This window comes from Mirounga leonina, unplaced genomic scaffold, assembly GCF_011800145.1.
Source record: "Mirounga leonina isolate KUSES-001 unplaced genomic scaffold, KU_Mleo_1.0 Mir_174, whole genome shotgun sequence".
NCBI classification, from domain to species: Eukaryota; Metazoa; Chordata; class Mammalia; order Carnivora; family Phocidae; genus Mirounga; species Mirounga leonina.
Window position 1 is genome coordinate 43,751,404 of NW_023270451.1, and position 24,090 is coordinate 43,775,493.

The following is a 24,090-nucleotide window of genomic DNA, read 5'->3' on the forward strand; positions in this document are numbered from 1 at the left end:
GTGTAGTCTTTTAATAACATTAATCCTTGCAATTCATGAACTTGGGATGTCTTTCCATATTTTTAGGTATTCTTTTAATTCTTTAATTGGACTGGGGATATTGCACAGAGGGTTTTGCAGCTTGATCCAGGGCAGAAGGTTCTGGAGGGTACTTGATGCAGTTTCTTCAGGCTCCACGATGAGGGGACAACTTGCTCCCCATCTTTGGAAACACCCAGGGCCTAGGGCCTTCTAGAGCAACACTTGAGTATTGTGTCATCAGTGTATTTTTAGAATTCACTGGCACTTAGATTGATTCCCCCAGGTGTAGAAACATCCCAAAGCACTGGCAGATTGGCCACTCTGCTCTGTTCTAAGAATATCCTAGTGTTTAGGGGAAGGGGGCCTGAATTCAAGTCCTAGCTCTGCTTTTCACAAGTGGTGTGACCTCAGGCATATTACTTTCCGTCTCTAAATCTCAGATTCATCATCTGCAGAAATGAGAAAAAAAAATATCTCCATCTCATAAATCATTCTAATAACCAAAATTAAATTAATGTATGGAAAATGGCTTTGTAAACTGTTAAACTCTACAAAGGTTAACAAATAGCTCTTTTTTTCCTCACTTGGAAAAAGCCACTGAATGAATAATCTCTTGCATGAGTGTCCATTTATGTCAGCCTGCTGAGGTCATATGGTGTGGCTTTGAAGTGAAGAAAGTGTGACTGTCAGGTTTTAAAAAGGAAGCAGAGAGACTGTATTTCTCTTCCCCCTGCAATGGAGCAAGCACAGCTATAAAGGCAATGATTTCACAGAACCCGCAGCACCTCGCTGGGGCAGAAACAGGCAAAATAAGGACAACCAAGAAACCAGACTCGGGCAAGTTGAAGAAATGAAATAAAAACAGACCTGAAGGGCATAATAGCACCTTCATTTATAAAAAGTGTTAGTAAAATAAATAGGTTCTTATGTTTCTTTTGTGGTCTTCCTAATAAATTCCACCTAGTGATTCCCTGATCAGTTTTATCTTAAATAGATGACTGAAGAAAAAAAAAGAAACACATGAAGTTTTTATCTTGGTACCTCATGAAAATTGAGAATGATCATGTTTCTCAAGATGAAGTCAGATCTATCGTGGACTCTTAGGGAATTTTCACTGATTATTTTGGGACCCTTTCAATCAGAAAGAGAAAAGCGGTCAGGCTGCGGAAGACTGCAGGCATTGGGGTTGGCAGATGTGTGTTTGGTTCCTGGCTCCCCTTTTTCTAGCTGGGTCCTTGGGAAAGTTGTTTACCTCAGGTTTTCTTATCTATAAACTAGGGGTTATAAAATACCTTTTCGATAGGGTTGTGATGAGGACTAAATAAACAGCAGTAAATCTCTGTTGCCTTCCCTGGCTTCTTCTGGGTTTAACTTTCCCATATCATAAGGCCAACATCTCAACATCTCTTAATTAGGAAACATTTGCAAACAAGTCCTTCCACCTCATTCCAAATATCCTGAATGGTCTGACTTTTCTTTGTCCAGGAACATCCAGATTCCGAATGACATCTCTCTGGCCCATTGACTCCCCTAGAGAATTCTGAGGTCCTAGGTGAAAGCCTTGAAAATCTAGGCATATGAACATAATGAAAGGTTTTCTCAAACTGAGACTGCTGTATCAGCCTGGGTCCGTGCAGATGGCACCCTCCAAGGGATAAGGAAAGAAAATGTAATGAAGGAGTTACTTCAGAGCTGTGGGCAGGCCAACTAGGGTGTAGCCATAGCAGGGACCATTCCCAGGGGGCCAAGGGGAAGAACCCACTGGAGAGGACTTAATATGGGAGGGGGGCTGCCCGCCCTATGTGGAGACACATAGCCATTGCCACCCAAACCCCAACAGAGAGGTGGTACAGGCAGTGGACACCTGACTTCTCCCCTCTTCCACCCTCCAGTCAAGGGAATCTGGAGGAAGCCTCCTAGAACATACAGGGGAGCAGAGAATAGATTTGGAGGGGCAGAGGAAGACCATCCAGCAGAATTGTCCTCTCAGTGAGGGAGGGTCATTAGGACAGGCTGTGGCATTATACAGACTAACTCTAGTCCTTGGAACCACAGGACAAGGGCACTACACTACAATAAACACAACTTTTGATTTCACCCTTTCACTTTTTTCCCTGTCCTTTTGCTCATCTAGAAAGGAAAAAGATATAATATGTCCTGGATTTGGTTCTGAGAAGTTGTATTTACTGTTCGCTGTGCATTCTTGGGCACAACTCTAGCAGTACACATGTCAGGAGACAGCACCTGTTCACAAGATCCCACTGAGGATTTATGAAAATGGAGGAGTTACTGCTCCTGGTGATGCTTGCAATTCTTTACTTTCCTTCTGTAGACATGACGACGAGTTGCTCTTGTGGGGGTGATACGAGGTGTGCAGAAGTCACTGCAGCTCACATCAGCCTGCCCATCTGTCAGAGTTTCTCCACATGGCTTTCTTCTTGGGGCTACTCTGTTGAAGCTGTTGTGCAAATGCATGCGTCCCCTAGGATGGGTGGCAGGGAAAAGTCATGGTCAGCCTGATGCCCATATCAAGTTGGCACCCTAGGAAAGAGAGCATCCCAAGAGAAGCAGCAGAAATGACCTGGAGATGCTGGTCTGTTCAAGAGGAGTGGGGCGTGGTGAGCAGCTTTGGGTTGCCTGCAGAAACATGAAACTCTGCCACTTTGTCCGGATGGCCCCTGGGGATGGGGGTGAACCCAGTGGCTACAAGTTACAGGCAGACAGATTAGCTCCCTGTGAAGAGGAAGTTTTTAAGCAATGAAGGCAAATGAAGATGGGCCAGTGGCCTTAGAAGGTCATTGGGTACTTGCGCGAGGGGCAGTTTAATTCAAGGGTCAGAATTCAAGAAGCTGTGGCAGAGAGTAGATCCAGATCCAGAGCCTGGGAACAGAGTGGGAGGCAGCGCCCAGTGCCCTGAACAGAAGTCATGAGCTGCTGATCAGGAGAGCTTACTTGCAAAATAGAAATGAGGCTCCCAAACTGCGATGGCAGGCAAATGAGAGGCTTGAGGTGCTGGCCTCATTTCTGGGATTGGAAGCCCATTTCTGGGCTCATTTCTGCTCCAGAGGTGTGGGCCAGTGCCTGTCTGCTAATGCTGCCAGGCATCTTAAAGGCGGTGCCCAGTCCCTCAGAGGGCAAGTTCACCATTACTGCAGGTCCTCCAGCCATATCTGGTTGATGAGGTCTTTGGGGTGTTACTGAATAGACTCAAACATCAGATGTATGGTCAGACAAGATAACCATGACCATCTCATTCAATGAAGATTCGAGTAAGCTGTGATCAGGTCTGGGTCTAGAGACATGGAGTCAGGAGCCTGAGACAGGAGCATGTCCGCTCAACTGAGGATCATGGGCAGTGGGTTGGACAGACACCAGAGTGGGGAACAGAAGGTGCTAAGAATACTAGCTTAATTCTATTTTCCTAAACTCTGACTCCTACAGGTAGATTGAATCGCTGCCTGTTCTGTGCTCTCAGACCTTGAAACTTGATCTCACTTTTATATAGACATGTAGTTATCAGCTTGTGTCTGTCTCCTTTGAGACCATACAGCAATAGTTAACTTTGTTGAGAACTTACCAGGGGCTAAATGATTTATAGGCAGTTCTCATTTAATCTTCACAACAAACATATAAGGTAGTTATTATTATTTATTCCTTATTTTCCAGGTGAAGGAACTGAAGTTCAGAGAAATTACCAATGTGTCCAAGGACATAGAGCTATTAGTGGTAAAGAGTAGAAGGACAGGGAGAGGATCAGACTCAGTGCTGTGTTACTCTGAACCTTGACCACTAGGTTATTGCTTGGGGACTGCTTTTTTTCATCTAGGTCTCTCCAGTACTAAGCGTGGTTCCAGGCAAGATAGGCTTCCAATAAAAATCGTGTTTGATAAATCAGAGGACGACATGAGCCCCCCCTTGTATGCTTGCCACACTGTGTGATTATACACTCTAACAAGTATGCATGCAGACTTACTGAATCCTTTTCTACACTGGAGGAGCAATATAAAGACAGAATGATGGCAAAGAAAATGCTCATTGGAGAAATTAGCTCAGGCAATTAAGAGTGTGCTGAGTAGTCCTGAAATTATAGCTTGTGTATAAATATATGGAAACAAATAAAAAATTAGGACCTTGATTTTTTTTGACACATAAACATAACAAGTTTATACATGAATAAAAATTAGTGTCTCTGCCAATGAATGATACTAAAATGCCATGCTATTCTTGCTTGTTATTTTTGTCACCATAAAATAAACCATATTTACATGATTGTGTAACCATATGCTTTTCAGAAGTTTTAGATTCAGATTTCATAATAGTAATAAGAACTGGCAGTTACATAGCACTTACCATGTGCCAGGCACTGTTCTCAATTGTTTGCATATGTTAACTCTTTTAATCCTCACAGACTCTTACACCCTATGAGATAAGTGCCATTATTGTACGATGTGAGGAAACTGAGGCATGGAGAGGTTAAGTGACTTACCCAAGGCCACACAGCTAATTAATGAAAGAACCAAGATCTGAACCCAGATACTCTTTTTTTTTTAATTCTTATGTTAATCCCCATACATTACATCATTAGTTTTAGGTGTAGTGTTCCATGATTCATTGTTTGTGCATAACACCCAGTGCTCCATGCAGAACGTGCCCTCCTCAATACCCACCACCAGGCCAACCCATCCTCCCACCCCTCTCCCCCCCAGAACCCTCAGTTTGTTTTTCAGAGTCCATCGTCTCTCATGTGAACCCAGATACTCTTAAAGACTACATCATGCAATGAGTTGTGATTTACTGAATCTTCACTATATGCCTCATTCAGTCTTTACCACAACCCTGAGTAAAAAGGACCCCTTTGTCCATTTCACAAATGAGGAAACTAAAATCCAGAGAGGCATAGAAATTTGCCCATGATGGAACAGGTAGCTGCAAAGGGCAAGGCAGGCTCGTGGACTCTTACAGTATCTTTGCCGTCATCACAGGCTTCCAGATATATTATCTTACATTGACTTTTTGTTTTTGTTTTTTAAGGATTTTATTTATTTGAGAGAGGGAGAAGGAACACGAGCAGGAGGAGGAGCAGAGGGAGAAGCAGACTCCCTGCTGAGCAGGGAGCCTGACTTGAGGCAAAAGCAGATGCTTAACCGACTGAGCCACCCAGGTACCCCTTACACTGAGTTTTTGATTTATTTTGTATATAACCAATGTTCATGATAGAAAATATATATAGAAATACATGGGGCGCCTGGGTGGCTCAGTCGTTAAGCGTCTGCCTTCGGCTCGGGTCATGATCCCAGGGTCCTGGGATCGAGCCCCGCATCGGGCTCTCTGCTCTGTGGGAAGCCTGCTTCTCCCTCTCCCACTCCCCCTGCTTGTGTTCCTGCTCTCGCTATGTCTCTCTCTGTCAAATAAATAGATAAAATCTTTAAAAAAAAGAAATACAACACATGGGGGCACCTGGGTGGCTCAGTTGGTTAAGTGGCCGACTCTTGATTTCTGCTCAGGTCATGATCTCAGGGTGGTGAGATGGAGCCCTGTGTTGGGCTCTGTGCTCAGTACAGAGTCTGCTTAGGATTCTCTCTCTCCCTCTCCCCCCGCCCCCACGCTCACGCGCTCTCTCTCTAAAATAAATAAATAAATCTTTTAAGAAAATACAAAAAATGCATAACCTCATTGCCAGCTGCAACCACTGTTGATCTGTTAATGTTTTAGCATATATCCTTTAAGATATCCTTTATATATAAAATCACAGCTTGAGATAAAACATGATTTGTCAATTGCCATAGTTTTCTTGCCCAACTTTCAATGGATAAACCTAGTCTTTACATTTAAAATGATTACTCAGTTCTGTAAAAACCGAACCCGACCAAAACAAATCTCACTTACTGAGAGATAAAAATTACATTTGATGTACTTTTCCACCCCAGTGAAAATGTTCTTTTAACCACTAAATCCAAAGTATGGTATTTAGTAGTCAAAGCAAAAAAATAAAGTAGTTGAGATTGTCCTAAATTTAGCTATATGGCACTGAAAAGTCCTCAATGTCTTGTTTGAAAGACAAGTCAAAATAAATAAATAAAAATTAAAAAATAAAAAAAAGGAAAGACAAATGAGAGTCCCTTCTAATAGAAAAAATGTAATTATTATTATAATTACAGCTAATAATGTATATTCAGTACATACCAGAAATTATATTCTGTATTCCATATAGGATAATAAACTATTATATATTTATGTTATATCTATATATAAATCTTTAAAACAAGCCTATGAAGTAGGTAATATCTCCATTTATAGGTGAGGAAACATGCGCAGAGAAGTTAAATTACTTCTCTAAGGTCACAGAGCCATGGTTTGAAACCAGGCAGTGTGACCTCAGGCTGCAACTAAAGTGGTGACTGAAAGAATTAATCCCAAGGTGGGGCTCTTTATTTTTTCTTGTGTTCTCTCTACCTCTCACTCCTAGGACAACATTCTTATGGGGGAGGGGGGGAGTCTACATCTTTATGTATGAGCAAGGCTATGTTTAGTTTATGAGAAGCTGAGCATCTACACTGTCTATTTCAGCCTGGGTATTGTCCTGGGATACCTTTAACCCCTGCCACAACCCCAAAGTAAGTTGTCAGGATCCTCATGTTTCACAGGAAGATCAAGGAGCAGAAAAGTTAACTGTTTAGAGTCCCTCTCTCTACAGCCTGGAATTCTTCAGTGCTTTTCTTTCACTCTTAGAATAAATCCTATAAATCCGACCCTTGGATGATTTGAGGCCTGTCTGCTTGTCAGTGACTGTGGGCCCCTCTGTCCCTCACCCTCCACCCTGCGGTGTCACAGGCCTTCTTCCAGTCCCTCAGACTCACCAAGCTCTTTGCTTTTGCAGTCCCCTCTACCCGGAACTCCCCTCTGCTTCTCTCTTCAGGCTATTCTATGACATTCTTCAGCCCCCAGGTGGCCTGCTCTGAGAGATGGGCCTGATTCTACCCCCTGGAAAGCTCCCTCTGTCCACCTTTCTCTATCAGATCACTGTCTCTGTCTCGTTCAGTGGACTTCCCAAAACGTACAGCTGTTTTCCTTGTTCACTTACTTAATTTGTGTGCTTGTGGTTTTTGCTTACTTTTGCTCTGTGAGCAGAGGGACCTCATCTGGCTCCGTTCCCACTGCTCCCCCACCCACACACCTAACGAGGTCCTTCAGAGACATTTGCTGAAAGACTGACAAGTCTCCTGCAGGAAGACAGGGGAAATAAGGAAAGAGGGTGGCTCTTCCAGCAGCCTTAAAACCCTAACCCTGCCCTGGGCTTAGGAGAATGAGGTTTGTGCTCCATGGTCCGTGGTTGGGACAGGAATCTGGGGTCAGCTGATGAGGGAAGACAGAGGCCGCTGTCCATTGTCTGGAAGGGCCCAGCGCTGGTTTATTAGGCCAGATGTTCTTGGGAGTGTCTCATTGTCACCTTTGGGTCCATGACCCTGGCCCGTGGCAGGGGAGCCTCCCTTGCACTTTGAGGATTCCTGACAGGTGCTTGGGTGTGCTTGTGTGTACTGTGGGATTTGGCTCCCAAGAGCCTCATTTTTAAGGGACTGTCTGAAACCTGCTTTTGCTTTGTTTTTGCTTTCCTTTTCCTGCCTTAGCTCACTGAATCACTTGTTTCAGGGACATGTAGACATCCAGGTTGACTCACTGCCTCGCACTGACATTGAGCAAATTCTCTTGTTCTGCAAAGTCCGACTGGCTGTTCGTGGCCGGTTGGAGCCTCTCTGACGAGCTTCCTCTCTTACGCTACTCCTCTCTGAGCTTTCTTTGCATACATTGCAGAGATGGCTTGGCTGTGAGTACCGGTTTGGGTAGGAAAGCTCGAGAATCAATGAGCTTGGACTTGGGGGTGCATGCCGGCAAATCCTGACCTCAGTGTCCATGGGCGTTGATGGGTAACTGTTGGTTTCCAATGAGAGAGGAGAGCCTTAATCTCACGATGTGTGGGATGTGCCCCATGGGGCTGTGTTTTGTAGGCAGTGAAGTTAAGGCTTGCCCAGAAAAATAACATGTTTTCCTTGCCTGGTGCTTGAGCTGTTTGCCTGGTGACTGGCTGATTGGCGGTTTGGGAACCGTTGGTTAACTTGGGTGTTCGGGGGATTGTGTGTGTGTGTGTGTGTGTGTGTGTTTGTGTAAGTGGCTGTTTCTGTTTCTTTGGAAACAGTAGAGGACTGATAAAGAATACTGTGTGGTGACTAACGTAACATAATAAAATAAAGTAAAATTTAAAAAAAAAGAAATGATGATACTATTACTTTCAACTTGTGTTCATGGTCTTTGAGGCATCTTACACATCAGCTTGATGTCACTGTTTAAATAATGCCCTCACTTCGAGAAGACCAGCAGTCCTTTGATGTAGGTATCACAAAGGTGTATGGGAAAACTGAGGGTGTGGGAAATAACTGGGAATTTTGCCACCCTGACTCATATTTGCACTGCTTTACCCGGCTGTGTTTCCTACAGAGGTACTCAGCGGAGAAGACAAATCAAAGCTGTATCTAATCAAGGCTTTCTTTCAACCTTGATGGAAAATGCTTTTTTGAGATTAAAAATGCCCGACCCATCGTATGCAGTGGTACATGGAAGAGAGATTTCCATTAAATAAAAATTTGACTATTCCCAAGCATTAAACAACACAAAATTTGTTAGGTTTTCTACATATACAGACCTTTTCACATTGGGAGGTGACCACCTGCTTTCAGGGACAGAAGTCTCAGGCTATTCATATTGAACTCCCCAGTGTCCTAAGGATAGGAAATGTTGCTGTTATGGAGATATCAAGTCTCCATGTTTCCAACCAGATGAAATGACTAGATATTTGATTGTGCTCTGACTTCCCTTTTTTCCACAGCTAACTTGCACAGCTTCATGCGTTAGTCAAAATATTTCTATTAATGGAGTATTTGGGGACTGAAAAGGTGAGAAAAGAAAAAAAGGAAGGAAGAGAGGGACTAAGAATAAGGAGTAAGATGATAAAAAGTATATAATTTGCTAAAGAAAATTTAATAACAAAAGGAAGATTCAATTTCTTCTTTGATAGCCCAAGTGGAGAGGAGATGATGTCATAATCTCTCCTGGTCTTGTTTCTAATGACTCTGGGTAAGCCTATAAGCACCTATTGACAAGAACGTGCTGAGTTTCCTGGCTTACCCTGGGCACCTTCCAAACTCTACTCTTTCCTACCTTCAGTGTGAATGGAGTCTGGATTGCAAGAAGAGCATAGCCAGGCACAGGTGAAGGGGTGGACCTTCCCAGCAAAGGCCTTTACCTGCATTTCTGCGGTCCGGAGCAATGTTATGGGAAGATAAACAAATTCATATGCAGTCTGGCTGTGGCTCCTCCAAGCCCAGGGCAAGGTGTCCGATGGTTTGCTCAGCCAGCAATAGCCAAATTTATCCCAGGGTCAAGTGACCCATTGCCCAAACTTAGAGGTCAGCTGGTATGTCACAGAGCTAGGGTTTGAAAACAGACCAGACTCCAAGGCATTTCTCAGTATCATGTCTCCATTAGAAGATAAAGAATATAATTCTACCTGGGAGCCTTCAAGTAAAAGGCTAGTAGATAATGTTTTGCTTGATAATTGGTAGATTATCAGAAAATCATAGAAGGTCAGTCTCTCTTTAATCATCACCTTCAACACCCTTCAGAATCTTTAATCTCTTTACACATGCTGTCAAGTGTCAATGTAACTCTGTACCAACCAGTACCCCAGCAGTTCCATGTGCTTCCTACAGGTGACTGTATAATAAAAACAGTAACTGACATGGCACAGCACTTAACAGTTTATCAACTGCTTCCCCAAATATCATCCATTTGATCCTCCCAATGTCCCTGTGAGGCAGCTAATGCCGATATTGTCTATAGTCTCTTTTTCTAGTGAGAAAATAACGTTCAGATGTTAGTCAGATATTCAGAATAATGTTAAATAACTTGGTTGGCTCCATAGCTCAGGGGTTAGAGTGCTGATCTTGAACCATGAACTAAGTTGCCCAAGATGGCACAGCTAGTGAGCAACAGAACTGAGATTTCATGATCAACTTTTTAATGTGAAATCTGGTCCCCTGGCCACATTGTTGGGTTCACCACAAATAATACAATCTTACTTATCAAGATTAAAAGCAAAAGAAAGCCTAAGTTTAAAAAAACAACCAAAAACCTTATTTCTAGTACAGTTAAGAGATTGCTCCAAGGTGTGTGTGTGTGTGTGTGTGTGTGTGTGAATGCACATGCACCTTTTTTTTTTTTTTAAAGATTTTATTTATTCATTTGAGACACAGAGATACAAAGAGAGAGCATGAGCAGGGGAGAGGCAGAGGGAGAGGGAGAAGCAGGCTCCCCGCTGAGCCAGGAGCCCAATGTGGGGCTCGATCCCAGGACCCTGGGATCATGACCTGAGCTGAAGGCAGATGCTTAACCATCTGAGCCACCCAGGCGCCCCCACATGCACCTTTAATTGGCGTTCTGTTATGAGAAATACTTAGTTGTGAAAGGAGATGATATGGTGTTTGATGTAAATAATGAAATAGCCTTGCTTTCTCACGGCCTCAGACTCTCAGAGAACTTTGGTAAAACGACTTTTTGGCCTCTAATTCTGCCTTCTCCTGTAGATGTCCATGCAGGCCTCACCTCCCTATTGGGTGATCAGAGCTTAGTGAGCAGGGGTTATTTTGGTGGAGTCCTGGTGCTCCTAGCTTGGGGCTTAATGCATGGTAGGTGCTCAGAGGCTGTGTGAGGAAAGAATGAATGAATGAATGAGACCAGTGTCCTCAGATTCTGATCCTACCCCAGTGCATGCCAAGGTTGACTCCCTTTTGAACAAGTTCTCCGTGACAGGTAATCAATCACTGTCCACAGGCCACTTTCCCTGAAGCAGCCTGTGAACAATCCTCTGTGAAGATCCCCGGATTCCCTCCCGAGCCACTGCAGTTTACACGCGTGGATTTGGGGACTTGCCCCTTCCCTTCCCCTTTACCAGGCTTTCAGTGGAAATGTCTGATAGGCCTCCCTTCAAATCCCCTGCACCCTTTCCCCCTTTTAAAGGCTTTTTCTCTTGGAAGAGTCAGGTTCAGGGTATTTCCCAGGGCCTGACCTACACCCCCTGAGCAAAGAGACCACATTCATGCTTCAGGAGGGGTCCTCAGTTTTAGAGAGCAGGGGCATTAAAAAAATCCTCTTTCCCTTTCTGTGCTGATTTGGAGTGTTGACTGAAAAATGGTGCTGTTGTCTGGGGGCCGAGCCCTGGGGGATAGAAGGAGCTGGCCCCTGCGTTTGTTTGTGAATGGCTCGGACCTTTTGATGAATTGGGAGTCTGGTACAGCGTAACCTCTCGTGGGTGGTGGTTCAAGGAAAAGGCCTTTTCTTTCCGTGTCCTTTTTCGAGGGAGTTTTAGTGGATTTGTCGGCTTTAGTGAGTGACTCTTTTGTTTAATAGGAAGTTGAGAAAGGCATTAAGGACTTTTCTAGCCCATGGAAACGATTTAGTGATCCTCAAAAATACAACTTATTTTTGTACTTCTAAAATACAAGTTTAATGATCCTTAACTGTGGTGGCCTTGTGCTGAGAGGCAGACATTCTGCCCCCTTGCGAGCTCAGTATTCTCCTCTGGATATTAGGGACTAGGCATCAGTTTTGAGGGTTGAACTAGTTTATGGGGATGAAATCATCTCATCTTATATTCATACATATAAACACACACACCCCAACTTCTCAGTAAGAAAACAGGCCAAGAGAAAAAAAAAAATTAAGTGTGTGTGTGTTAGGCTTATTAATACGTTTTCTTATTGTGTGTGTGTATTAGGCTTATTAATACGTTTTCTTATTGTGTGTGTGTGTATTAGGCTTATTAATATGTTTTCTTATTGTGTGTGTGTGTGTATTAGGCTTATTAATATGTTTTCTTATTGTGTGTGTGTGTGTATTAGGCTTATTAATATGTTTTCTTATTGTGTGTGTGTGTATTAGGCTTATTAATACGTTTTCTTATTGGGAAGTTGTTTAGGAGGCCAGTGTTCCCTAATAAGTGTGCTGTGAGTTGATGCTGATGGTACCAGCAATGTGAAAACAGAATTTAGAAGCTTGTGGTGTTCTGGGGGCGCCTGGGTGGCTCAGTCGTTAAGCGTCTGCCTTCGGCTCAGGTCATGGTCCCGGAGTCCCAGGATCGAGCCCCACATCGGGCTCCTGCTCGGCGGAGAGCCTGCTTCTCCCTCTCCCTCTGCCTACCACTCTGCCTACTTGTGCTCTCTCTCTGTCAAATAAATAAATAAAATCTTTAAAAAAAATTTTTTTTAAAGAAAAACATGCTCTTTTTGGTGACTGTCCTCAGCAATAATATAAAACCAACAGGCAATTATCAGGAGTGAGAAGGCATCTGAGCAAAAGCCCTATTTCCACCTTGGGCCAATGCTTTATTTTGCTTCTGTTGAGTCAACACTGCTTAAAACGGTGTGGTAAGTTAACTGGAGAGTGGGGACTCTAGGGAGCCAAACCAGGTAATTTATTTAAAAAAAAATCTAGGTAGCTTCTACTAGCTTACTCATCTGTCTCCTCTGTGGATTGAACCTGAAAGGGTATGCTTATGCTTCGTTAAAATTTCGGCAACAGTCCCCACCCCTGCTTCACTTGGAGAGGGAATGAGAATTTCACACACTTTTTTGAATATTCATAACGTTTTCCTTGGCATTGAATTTAGCCCCATCCTAAGCATAACTGTGTTCGAGATTTTTAGAGCTCTTTGGAAAGTATAGAGAGGTGGATATGCATTTAGTCCCTTGTACTCATTTCCTCTAGTGTGTGCTGGCTTTGTTTTTATTGTTCACTCTTAACTATTCTCTTACCTGCTTTTTATCTGTGAACCAGGTGGCATGGGCCAGGGGGCCGTGCTGCTCATGCTATTATTACTCTTACAGAGGCCGCACTATCGGTGTAGGGTCAGGAGACTTGAGTACTGCACTGTGCTATCTGTCCTGTACATTGCAGAATATCTCACAGCCCTGCCCTCCACCTGTTAAATGCCAGTGGGGACTCCCAGGGACAGTGGGGACCCCCAGGGACAGTGGGGATCCCCAGGGACAGTGGCAACCAACAATGGGCCTCATGTATTTCTTTTTTTTTTTTTTTTAAGATTTTATTTATTTGAGAGAGAGAATGAGAGAGAGAGAGCACATGAGAGGGGGGAGGGTCAGAAGGAGAAGCAGACTCCCCGCCGAGCAGGGAGCCCGATGCGGGACTCGATCCCGGGACTCCAGGACCATGACCTGAGCCGAAGGCAGTCGCCCAACCAACTGAGCCACCCAGGCGCCCTGGGCCTCATGTATTTCTGCATCCCCTTACCAGACCAGGCAGAGAAATTATGCCTTCTCTGGGAATGCAGATGAAAACATGCCTTTTGCTAGTATTCAGAAAAGGACCCCTATTAGAGTGATGGCAGCATCTTCAGATGACATAAGGGTTTTGCCTTCACATGGCCTTTAAGTGACCTGCTAGTACTGTCAAATGTTCACAGGCTTGACATTTGAAACATAGTGTGTTAGGAATCTGAAGCAAGTCTCTGAGTGGAGTTTGACCTTGTATTCAACTGACACCATGAGATGTAGCCGGCTTCGAGCACAACTGCCGACCTGGGGAACACCCAGCTTTCTGTTGGCATCAAGGGCAAAAGTACCTCGTTCCAACTGATCATTCGCAAATGTCTTTTAATAGTAAGTAAGTAATCATAATCTTAGGATGAAATCGCCTCTTGCCAGGCCCTGCAGAAAGTAGAGAGGTCTGGCATGACCACCACTGTGTTTATATACAGTCTCACGTTTTGTAGTTCAGATTCGTGCACAAGAAGGAAGCTCAAGGTTTCAGGTATTACTGCAGCTCATACCTCAGATGGACTAAACATAGAGTGTTGCTTGGAGATGCAAGGATACTTATATAGAACAGAGATACAAAGGAAAGAGTTCTACCCCATAAAAATCATTTGAATGTGTGCAAAGAAAACCAACTAGAAATTTGTGATTTTCCAGACTATTTAAAAATATTCAGTTTATAAAAAGTTTAAAAACCAATGTACCCAAAATGTCTTAAAAATTATCCCGAGGCAGAGCAGAATTATTTGGGATGTGTTGTAATTCCAAAAAGGCAGATTTTACTATAGTAGAGCAAGAAAGGAGTAGAAAAAAACTACACTGCTGACTTTTTCCTGATTTTCTACAGGCAAGCCAATTTTGACTCATAGAAAAAATAGATCCAGTTTTGCATTTAATCTCTTTGCTGTTAGAGTTTTTTCTTTCAGGATTTCAGGGGGCAACTGTTTTAAATTGCAGTGGGAGACTTTCTGGAAAGGTAAAAGTGACAATGTCAACTAAACCCCGGATCACCTCTTATTCCAATTTAATTTTTTTCCTTTCCTTTTTTTTTTCTTTTCGTTGCTTTTAGTGTGTTCATATTGGAAGCAGGTAAAAAGGAAGAGTTTGCTGCCTTCAGCTTGTCTCCTGAGGTTGTCCTCAGAAACAAGTCAAGTTACATTTAATATTTCCTGAGAATCTCTATCCTAGTGTTTTGTTAACCACATGCATGCCAAATAAACTTTTATTTTTGGAGATGGAGTATGTCCTGCAAAAACAAACAAACAAACAAAAAACAAAACAAAAAACCCCAACCCCCCCTCCAAAAACCAAACACACACACACACACACACACACGCACGCACACAGGGCTCCATGGGAGCAAGAAGAGGAGTAGGACCTAAATACTCATTCGCAGGCAAAGACATAGACCCTGCAGCAGCTTATTCAGCTCTGTACGTTTAATGCCCAACACTGATGCTTAGCAAATACGTTCTGAACTATTGAACCCATAGATAGGAAAGCTGTAAGACAGGATTGTGCAAAACATAAGTAGAAATTAGCCAGCAACTTTGAAAAGAGGCCTCATATCCAAAGAAACATATGGAAAACTTGAAAAAAAAAAAAGAAAAAAGAAAGAGGAATCTAACATATGAAAACCCAATCCCACTGGAATGTTTTTTCATACACAGTATAAAGGCCACATAAATAAAACCACAAACCTCTGCAGAAGTACATGAGAGGACGTGAGCCCCCAGCACTCTCCTGGTAGGGCCTCCTTTGGGAAGTAAAGCCTGGGTGAGTTTCCAGAGACAAAAGCTGTTTGGAAATCCTTCCTCCCGGGAACAGCGGACCTAGTTTGAAGGGGACTTTGGACAGTCCCTTAGCACTGCATGATGCTGTTGTGTGAAATAATCCTAATGAAGTCTCTGATTCAGGTTGTTAGGATTCCGAACTTTGGGGGGACCAGTGGATGGTGAACATCTTTTAAGGACGGTGATTTTCTGGTATGTAACTGAGGCGGTATGTGTAAAGTTTAGGACTTCCAGGGAAGAGTTCTGGCTGTAAACTGCCCAGCAACACACCCCAGTCTCGCCAAGTTCTGTTGAAATCTTCACGTAGAAGGTATGATCCCACTGTCAGTCTTGTTCCCAGTGTAAATCTCTGGTTTGAAAACTTTGCAACATTCAAGGCGTTTCAAGCTTGAGGGCTGAAATGTCACTTTAAAAGTGTGGGGGGGGGGGTTTTAAAAAGGTCACACAGCTGCAAATAATAATAGCCCAATGAAATTCAGATTCTAGCTGCAGCCCACTTCAAGAATAACACTGAGACAGGAAACAAGCCTACTAGATCTTTTTACCAGTAAGTCTATGTAAGAACAGATCTGATAAAATGTGTGTGTGCGCGCATGTTCATGTGTATGTGAGACAGATACACAAAGAGAGACAGAGACAGACATACATAACAAGACAAATAGAGACACAGAGCAATAGGCACACAAAAAGAATTTTCAAGAGCAAAGATACACACAGAAAAAAAGAGAGATACACATAGAGATGCAGAGAGCGATGCAAAGACACACTCAAAATAATTGATTTTCTTGGACTTAAATTCAAGGGTGTTTATTTTTTCTATTTGAAGTTATGATATTAAGGTTAGAAAACTAGAGGTATATTTGAAATAAAAGTATTTCCTTTCCTGTCATTTTGCAGTTAGCATCCATGGATTACTTTTTCAAATGATATGTCTTTGAATGGTCTGATTTTACAGTGTTTTACTAAAATGGTCCTGTTTTACAGATGAGTGAATAAGGTAGTGAAAGATACAATATCCCTCACAAAGAAAGAAAGTCCTGGCCCCAAACTGAATATATAATTCCCTTCCAGGAGCTAGCCATGTGTTAGAACTTTGGAGAAGAGGAACAAAAAACAGAACCATCCTGCCTCCGTGCTGTTAAAGTAGAATCAGACATCTTAGAATAAAATAATTTAGAGTGTGTTTCTGGTGCATTTGTTATTATCATGTGAGGCCATTTGCCTTTCTGACCAATACATTGAGAGAAATGTTTGCTTCCCCCCGCCCCCGCACCAGAAACACGAAGTACAAATTTGCTGTGCAGTTAACTAATTTAGTTAATAAGCAACTTTTGTTTCCAGAAACAAAGACTGATCTGGACTCTCACACAGTGTGACTAACTCAAGATGCTCCTGTTTGTTAGCTGTCCTTGGCACTTTAGGAAGGATGTGTTTCCCCCTCTAAAACCCTTTCTGCAGTCTCGTAACCTCAGCAAGGTAATGAGTTCTCTTTAACATGAGTCCCGACAAGAAGGCTCTTTCCACACTCATGGTAGGGCAATAAATGCTGACAGATGTTGTTAACATCAATCTTAAAATTTGAGGCCCCCCCCCTTCAGATCTATCATGTATTCGTGGTCCAGATTAACAATGGCATAGCTGATGGGGATGTATCAATAATATTATTAGTCCTCATTTATATGTACAACTTCAGTTTGTAGCTTTGAAGTTCCCCTAACTTTCCGTGTTGATAAAAGTGCACGAGGATTTTTAGTTGAAAACAACATTGTTAGTGTCTTAATATTCCAAATCCCGTATCACTGTATGAATCTGTCTGCTGTTATTGGAAGAAATTTGTGCCATTCTAAGGTTGGAGATCAAAGATTGGAGTTTGTTGTTAACTAAGGATCAGTAACGGCCTCCTATGATGTAGACAGGGAAGCAGTGCTCTTGGCTCATTTCAGCAAACCAAGATGATGGAGGTTTTTTCCTTTTGAGCTCCGTTGTTGCCCTTATTTAAAATACATATTTACAGTATCTTGTGCAGACTCTCCAAGTTTTTAGTAACATTTATTTTTTGCAATATTTGCCTTTCATGAAATGGTAATTCCAAGTATATCTCTAAAGGCCTGGCAAAGCATTTGAATGGATTGCATCAGCCATTGTGGAAGATTTCCCATTTTAGACCAGGAGGAATTTGTGGGGTCAAACGCTGAACAATGAAAGAGATTCTTGCTCATTTCAAGGCTGAGGAATCCAGTGGCAGTTGAGGGTTTGAATTGTAAATCAAGGCTGTCATCTCCTTGTCAACTAGGAAAAACCTCTACTCCCTTTATGCACTATTAGGGTTTGTTATTAGGGTTTTTGTTGTTTTCCAAAAATTTGAAGGGAAATTAGACTCATAAGGCATTTGTTCTAAGTGAGCACTGAATCTGAACTTTGGAGAAGAGGAACAAAAAAACAGAACTATTTAGAAACTCTTAAATGATTAGACAGTGTCTGCCATAATTATGACTGTATCTAACCAAATTTATGGGGTCACTCAGTGTTTCTCAATGGGTGCTCTGTGGGGATCACAAGGAGCCAGCACATGGCTAATAGACTGGACTTCAGTGGCTTCACTGTCTATGGCAATATTAACAGACTGAATTTATAATGAATGAATACATTTACACGTGAAATTTAATGAAAACTAACCTCGTCTCGTCGTTTTCACCTAAAGCCATTTTGACTTTTTTTTTTTTTTTTCTTTCACGGACTCTGGTGAAATTTCTTCTCTGGTCATAACCGAGAATGGGGGGAATAAGTGGTCTGCACAACCTCTTGCCTTGCTGAAAACTTGGTTCTGGGCCAAAAAGTTTGAGAACCACTGCCTTAGGAGTGGAGAAAAGGCACGCTGTTTGGGGTGGTTTATTATGATGATTCAGGCTTCATTATCCATTCCACAAATATTTATTGAACGCCTACCATGTTAGCTCGATGCAGTGGAGCCTGGGGTATGGCAATTGCCAAACAAAACTTGGTTCATTAGAATGTCCCAGCTGGTAAAACAACAGAAGGGGAAAGAAGAGGATGAGGCCTGACTTCTGTGGCTAAAATCGTGTCTGAGTGATTTGCCCCACTTGATGGATGATACAAGAATATTTACAGGGCTTTAGTAGGAGTCTGTTGAGAGAATAGTTATTACACTCTTTGCTAGGAAAGAACTATAATAATAGGCCATAAAAAGAGGCCAATGGTCCTTCACTAATACATCAGACCAGATTGTACTAGTTGATAAAAGTAATGAAACCTGTGTGGTAGAGTGGTACCATTTAGAAAAACTATCACAAACACCCACACAGCAAGGAATGAGTAAGGGTGTGCTCTTTGCAGAGGGCTAAATGTGGGAACCGCAGTGCATCAAAATAAAGCGGTTGAGGTTCACACACACATATATACACACCCACTCGCCTCAGGCTTTATTAATCACTTAAGCCTATTTTATTTTAGCAACTGCCATTTTACCTTAGGACTTTTATTCCACCACTATGTTGCCAAAGCATTTGGCCCGTGGCATCCATAGCATATAGTAAATTGATACCGATTCGTTCGTGTTTAAAAAATATAATAGCAAAATGACAGTGGTCACTTGGCTGAATATATTGATGACTGAAATCTAATTGAAAGCAGACTGTGTTTCTCTGATTAGTCCTATTCCTCTAAATGTAATATCCATACTGTGAGGGCTCAATAAGACAGAGTAAATCTTTATGGCTGGAGCTTATTCTTTCCTCAAGCATCAACACCATAGTATAATTCGGTGGTATTTGCTACAGCTCATATGCACATTACACGTTGGTTACAGCACATGGTAACCAATAATTAAGATAAAGCAGCTAATGTTGATATCAAGCAGAATTGCTGAACTATTACCATTATAGACTTGAATTTATGGGGAAAGTCAGCATTTTAGTGAAGTAGGGTTTGGGGTAGAGTTGTGATTATGGTAGAAAAATACTTTCTTCCCACACTTACCTGGCAGGGCTTGGCCGATCTCTCACCTCACTTCGGCTTTTTAATGAATCCCTTTTAACCTTCAGTCGTGGCACTTCCAATCTTGACCACTTCTATTAATTAGACATTAATCTAATTATTATCACTAATTATTACTTTTAGATGTACACCATAAATGGATTTATATGGAGCTTTTGCATTTTACTGTCAGGTCATCTTAATATTGGTTAGTCATGTTACTAATGCTGGCATTCTTTTGTTACCTTAGCAACTAAAGCTCTTATGTAGTATCCGAGAAAGACTCACCTTCTAGCAAATTCTCTTTTATAATAGGGAATAGTTAACGTTAGAGTGTGGTTCTAGTAACACTTGCTCACAGAACCTCCCCCACCCCACCTCCAAACACCACACACTTAAATACAAAGACCTTTCTCCATAATTCAGGCATGTCTTACAGGCCTCCTAACCGATCAGTGTGATATAGAAATGAAGGAACTGAAGATTATATTTATAGGCTTGTTGTAAAGGAGGGGAAATTGAGGCCCAAAGCAGTTAAGTGACCTGGCAGTAGTTAAGCTGATCATGGTCACAGAGACAGAGAAGTTCCAGGAAAGCTTTTAAAAATTTACTAGAAAAACAAGGCATATTTAATTAATGGATAACCCAATTACTCTGTTGTTTTTCTATCTTGGATCAAAACCAGTTTCTCACCCTTTATTTTGAGGCTTAGATGTAAGTCAGCCTTCACAGGGGAGAGGAGAGATGCTCTGTGATAAGTGATGGCAAAATCAAATGCATAATGAGATTTGAGAAGTTATTTTAATTGCTCATGACTTCCCTCAGACAAGGACAAGTGGAAAGCTTCTAAAGCTACTTGTGTTTTTTGCTTATTCTAAATATAATAAAGTAATTTACACAATATGCCTGATCCAGGAAAGCTGTAAAATTATGCTAAGTTACTGTGTTGGTAGGTGACCAGTGAGTGGGAAGTCATTCCAGACATGGAGGGGAAAGGGTAGTACTTAGTGAAAATTGTATAATGAGGAGGCAGCATGAAGAAGAGTTTGCGTGTGTAAATTTGTTTTGTTCTTTAAAATCTGACTAGGAGTGTTATCTAAGGCAAGTCTTTTTGCTTTGCATTTCAGGAAAGCGAAAGCATGCACCTATTCCCCAAAGAAGGTCGGTTAGTTAGTGTTTGGGGAAGGGTATAGTGACAGACAGAATACCGTTGGGGTTTTTTGCAAGATATAAAGCTTCCTTGGAGGAAGGGTACCTATTTCTTTCTTTCTTTTTTTAGGGTACCTATTTCTTGAGTAGAAGCAGAGTTCCCTCTTTCAAGGGTGAAGGTGACTTGGGATTCCTTTGGTATCACCTACAGGCATCATTTTAAGGAAGCAAATTCCTTCCTGTGCTTCAGAGATAAAGCAATCGGTTTTAGTCCCTTGATAGAGCCATGTCCCACCAGCAGCACATGTAGCTTATTTAAACTCAACTCTAAAATTGGCAAAAAGTATGATTTAGAAAATGGCTTAAATTGTGAAACTTAAATTTGCATAGTATTTTATGATGTTTTAAAAAATTTTTATGTAAAAAGTGTGAACATCTCTGGTGTAGTTTGAGAATGTAATAAACGCCTTTGTTTTGTCAAAAAAAAATTGTTTTATGTTACTGTGTAGGTTAGTAACCATGAAACTATGCGTATGTATTTATATCCGTTTTAGGGAGGATTTATAAAGGTAATTTTGATTACGCTCAATTTTTGCCTAATAAACTTACCTTAGAACCTAATCCCTACATAAGAACACACTAGAATGTAACATGTGACTGAGACCATAACATAAGCTTTCTCCCCACAAAGCTACCTTACTCCAGATAACTTCTGTCGATCAGATGGGCAATGGCCTTAATCTAGTATTAATTTCAAATTAGCCTGTCAAACTAAATTCACAAAATATCCAAGGTGATGTTTTCTGCATTTTCTTATTTCTGTTTATCCCTGCATAACTCGGATGATACTTTTTGTTGCGGCATCTGTGACTGCATGAAATGAAAAGGAATTGAAGACCATGGCTCACCACTGGGGGCATTTGCTAAGCTGGCTGCAGGGCTACTCTGCATCCTGTGGTCATCCTGAAGCTTGGCAGGGTGATCATGGCTGAATTACTTGACCGCTGCTCAGGGTTGGTCACCGCACTGGTGATAACCCTGTTTACTGCCCTCTCTCTCACTTTTCTAAGTAGCCAACTCCAAAGGACAGGTGTGAACTTTGCTTTGGCATTTTCTTGTGCAGGTACAGTCTTACCGGGTAATAACACAGTCCAGGTGGTTTTCCAGAGACAGAATTTCTGCTGCAACAGCCCCATGGCATTTTTCTTCAAAGTACAATAAATATGCACTCAAGCAAACAATAGGAGCGCAGACTGCAGAAAGCTTAGTGAACTTCAGCAAGGCGGGACCTGTGTTTGTGTTAATGTTTATCTTGTCTAATTTGGGGATTGGCATAGAAAGGGGCTCCCAGCAATTGCCTTTCTCATGTTTCTTAGGTAGAAGCAGGAGATATTCATGGATTTCTGTTTTCCTTCCTCCCTCTCCCCCTGTCCCTACAGATTTATGAGGAATCCAAGATGAATTTGGAGCAGGAGAGGCCGTTTGTCTGCAGTGCCCCGGGCTGCTCTCAGGTGAGTGTGGGGATCCTTTGGTCTGTTCTGATGGGGATGTAGCTGCCTTTTGACAGGGAAACAGCTCTCACTTGGCCATCATGCCTGCTGTAGGCTTTCTTTCTTCACTAAGATATTGTCAAAGCCCCCTTCACCACCACCACCACCACCACCATCATCAACATCTTCCTCCTCATTATTGCTATTTTCTACTTTGAATAGTTTGAACTACTTCCCTCACAGCCCCTGAAATACATCAGCATTAGCCATTTCCATCCTTAACTTTCCCCCTGGAGGTAAGCCAGATGCATCCTGCCCACCAGATGTTCAGGACTGTTATTTCAGAAAGGGGAGGGAGGATGCTGCTTTTACAATAGTCACTTGATACGGGGCCTTTGAATTACTGGTGAAATAGCTCACCATCAGAGCTGAATTCTGTTTTCTTTTGTTTTCCTTTTTGAGTACAATAAGCCCCCTGTAGCTTTTCTAGAACCCACAGTTTTTTCATTTATCTAAACTTTAAGAGGGGAAGTTGGCATGCTGTGCTAGATTAAACCTCTTTGCCTCCAATGGCTCCCATCAAGTGGAATCATTGTGAGGATTAGATGAGATACTACATGTGTTTAGTATAAGGCCTGCACATAATAAATGCTCAGTTAATGTTCACCATTGTTACTATTACTGCTGCTGTAATTATGGACCGTGTGGCAGAATTTCCCAAGCTCGGCACTGTTAACACTTGGGACTGAATAATTCTTTGTTGTGAAGGGCTGTCCTGTGCATTACAGAATGTTTGGCAGCATCCCTGACCTCTACCTACTAGGTCCCAGTGGTCACTCCCCAGTTGTGAAAACCAAAAATGTCTCCAGGCATTGCTAAATGGCCCCCAGTTGAGAATGACTGCCTGATGGTTTGCGTTTTGGCTTTAGCTTTGTTGTTGTTGTTGTTTTTTAATCCCTTCCCTTTTGGGGGTCCCCTAATTCTAGCTGATGCTCTCCCACTCCATTTTATGTGTTGCTGTAAGCTGTCTTTTCTCCTTTTTGGAATCAGGCAGGGTATAAATAAATAATGCCACAGACGTGTGGTCACTGGTGTCAGACGCTGCTAGAGCTGGGACAGTGAGAGGCTGAGCAGAGGCTGTTGGGTTTGGCAGTTGGGTTCTGGCGGGTGACCTATGAGAGAGGAGTCCGGGTGGGGGCCAGGTTGGAAGGGATTAATGAGTGAGTGGGTGGTGAGGAAGTGGAGGTGGCCAGCATAGAGGACTCTTTCAAGAGCGCTAGGGAATGACTGGAAACAGAGTGATATAATGGTAGCCTGAGAAGGAAGCAGCCCGAGAGAGCTTCTTTTAAGTGAAAGGCTAGCTGGGTGGGATTTAGTCAAGGGCAAGGAGAAGTGAGCATGTTGGATTGAAGAACCACAACTGAAGCGCCAACCCCCAGAAGACAAGGGTGTGGAAGGTCCCATGAGGGAGAAGGGGGTGCTATTCCTCTGAGGCAGGAAGGAATGGAAGTAACACTATGAAGTTACACGCAAATTCTAAGGTAGAGACGGTAGTGAAGGCTGGGGGACGCATTTCTAATGACCTTGAATTCAGGGAAGGAGCAGGTCATTTCCTTGAGAAGGCTGAGTGGACTGGTTGGACAAAATGAGAATTGAGGATTTCTGTAGTTTCTTGGTTTTAAGGTAAAACTCCAAGCCTTTCCCCTCAACCCCTTACAAAGCTGCATGTAAAACTTGATGTTTTTATTTAAGGTGAAAGTGTTTCTTTTCTTGACAAGTTGTTTTAAAAATATGTGCATCTTTCAATTGAAGAGGTATTAGAATTGAGGAAATGTAGCAGTTGCCTAGTGATTCCAAGGGTTTCCTGGTGGGTGTTAGCAAATCACAGTCGAATCTGTTGTTGTGATCATGGCATTTACCGTAGTAATGAGCCTGGAGACCTGCATCCAGAAGAAAGGATGGCTGGGGATTGGAAAGGGGAGTAAATGTGAGTTATCAGTGCTTGTGCTACATTGGCAGTGATGGAAGGATGTTTCCCCCTTTTCCCTCATGGAAACAAGCTCTGCTCTATTAGGAATGGTCTATAATACCTGGGAGGTTTTTTTGTGTTACAGATCCTTATACATTAGCTTTGTCCCAGAAGTGAAGAGAAACAAGCCTCCCTTGCTCTTTCTGAGCTCAGAGTCCATTGTTAATTTCACAGCTCCTTTGCCCTCGACATGAACATGCTTTGAGTTCCAGGGGCCTCTCTCAGCTGGGTATCTG

The 24,090-nt window shown here is 42.4% G+C and overlaps 1 protein-coding gene across 1 annotated transcript in view; it reads left to right on the top strand.

Moving 5' to 3' along the window:
* Window positions 1–24,090, top strand: part of CREB5 (cAMP responsive element binding protein 5) — a 388,727-nt gene that overhangs the window by 49,845 nt on the left and 314,792 nt on the right. The window contains exon 2 of the mRNA XM_035021403.1: window positions 21,775–21,846. Within this exon, the coding sequence (XP_034877294.1) occupies window positions 21,775–21,846 (72 nt within the window). The remainder of the gene's footprint in view (window positions 1–21,774; window positions 21,847–24,090) is intronic.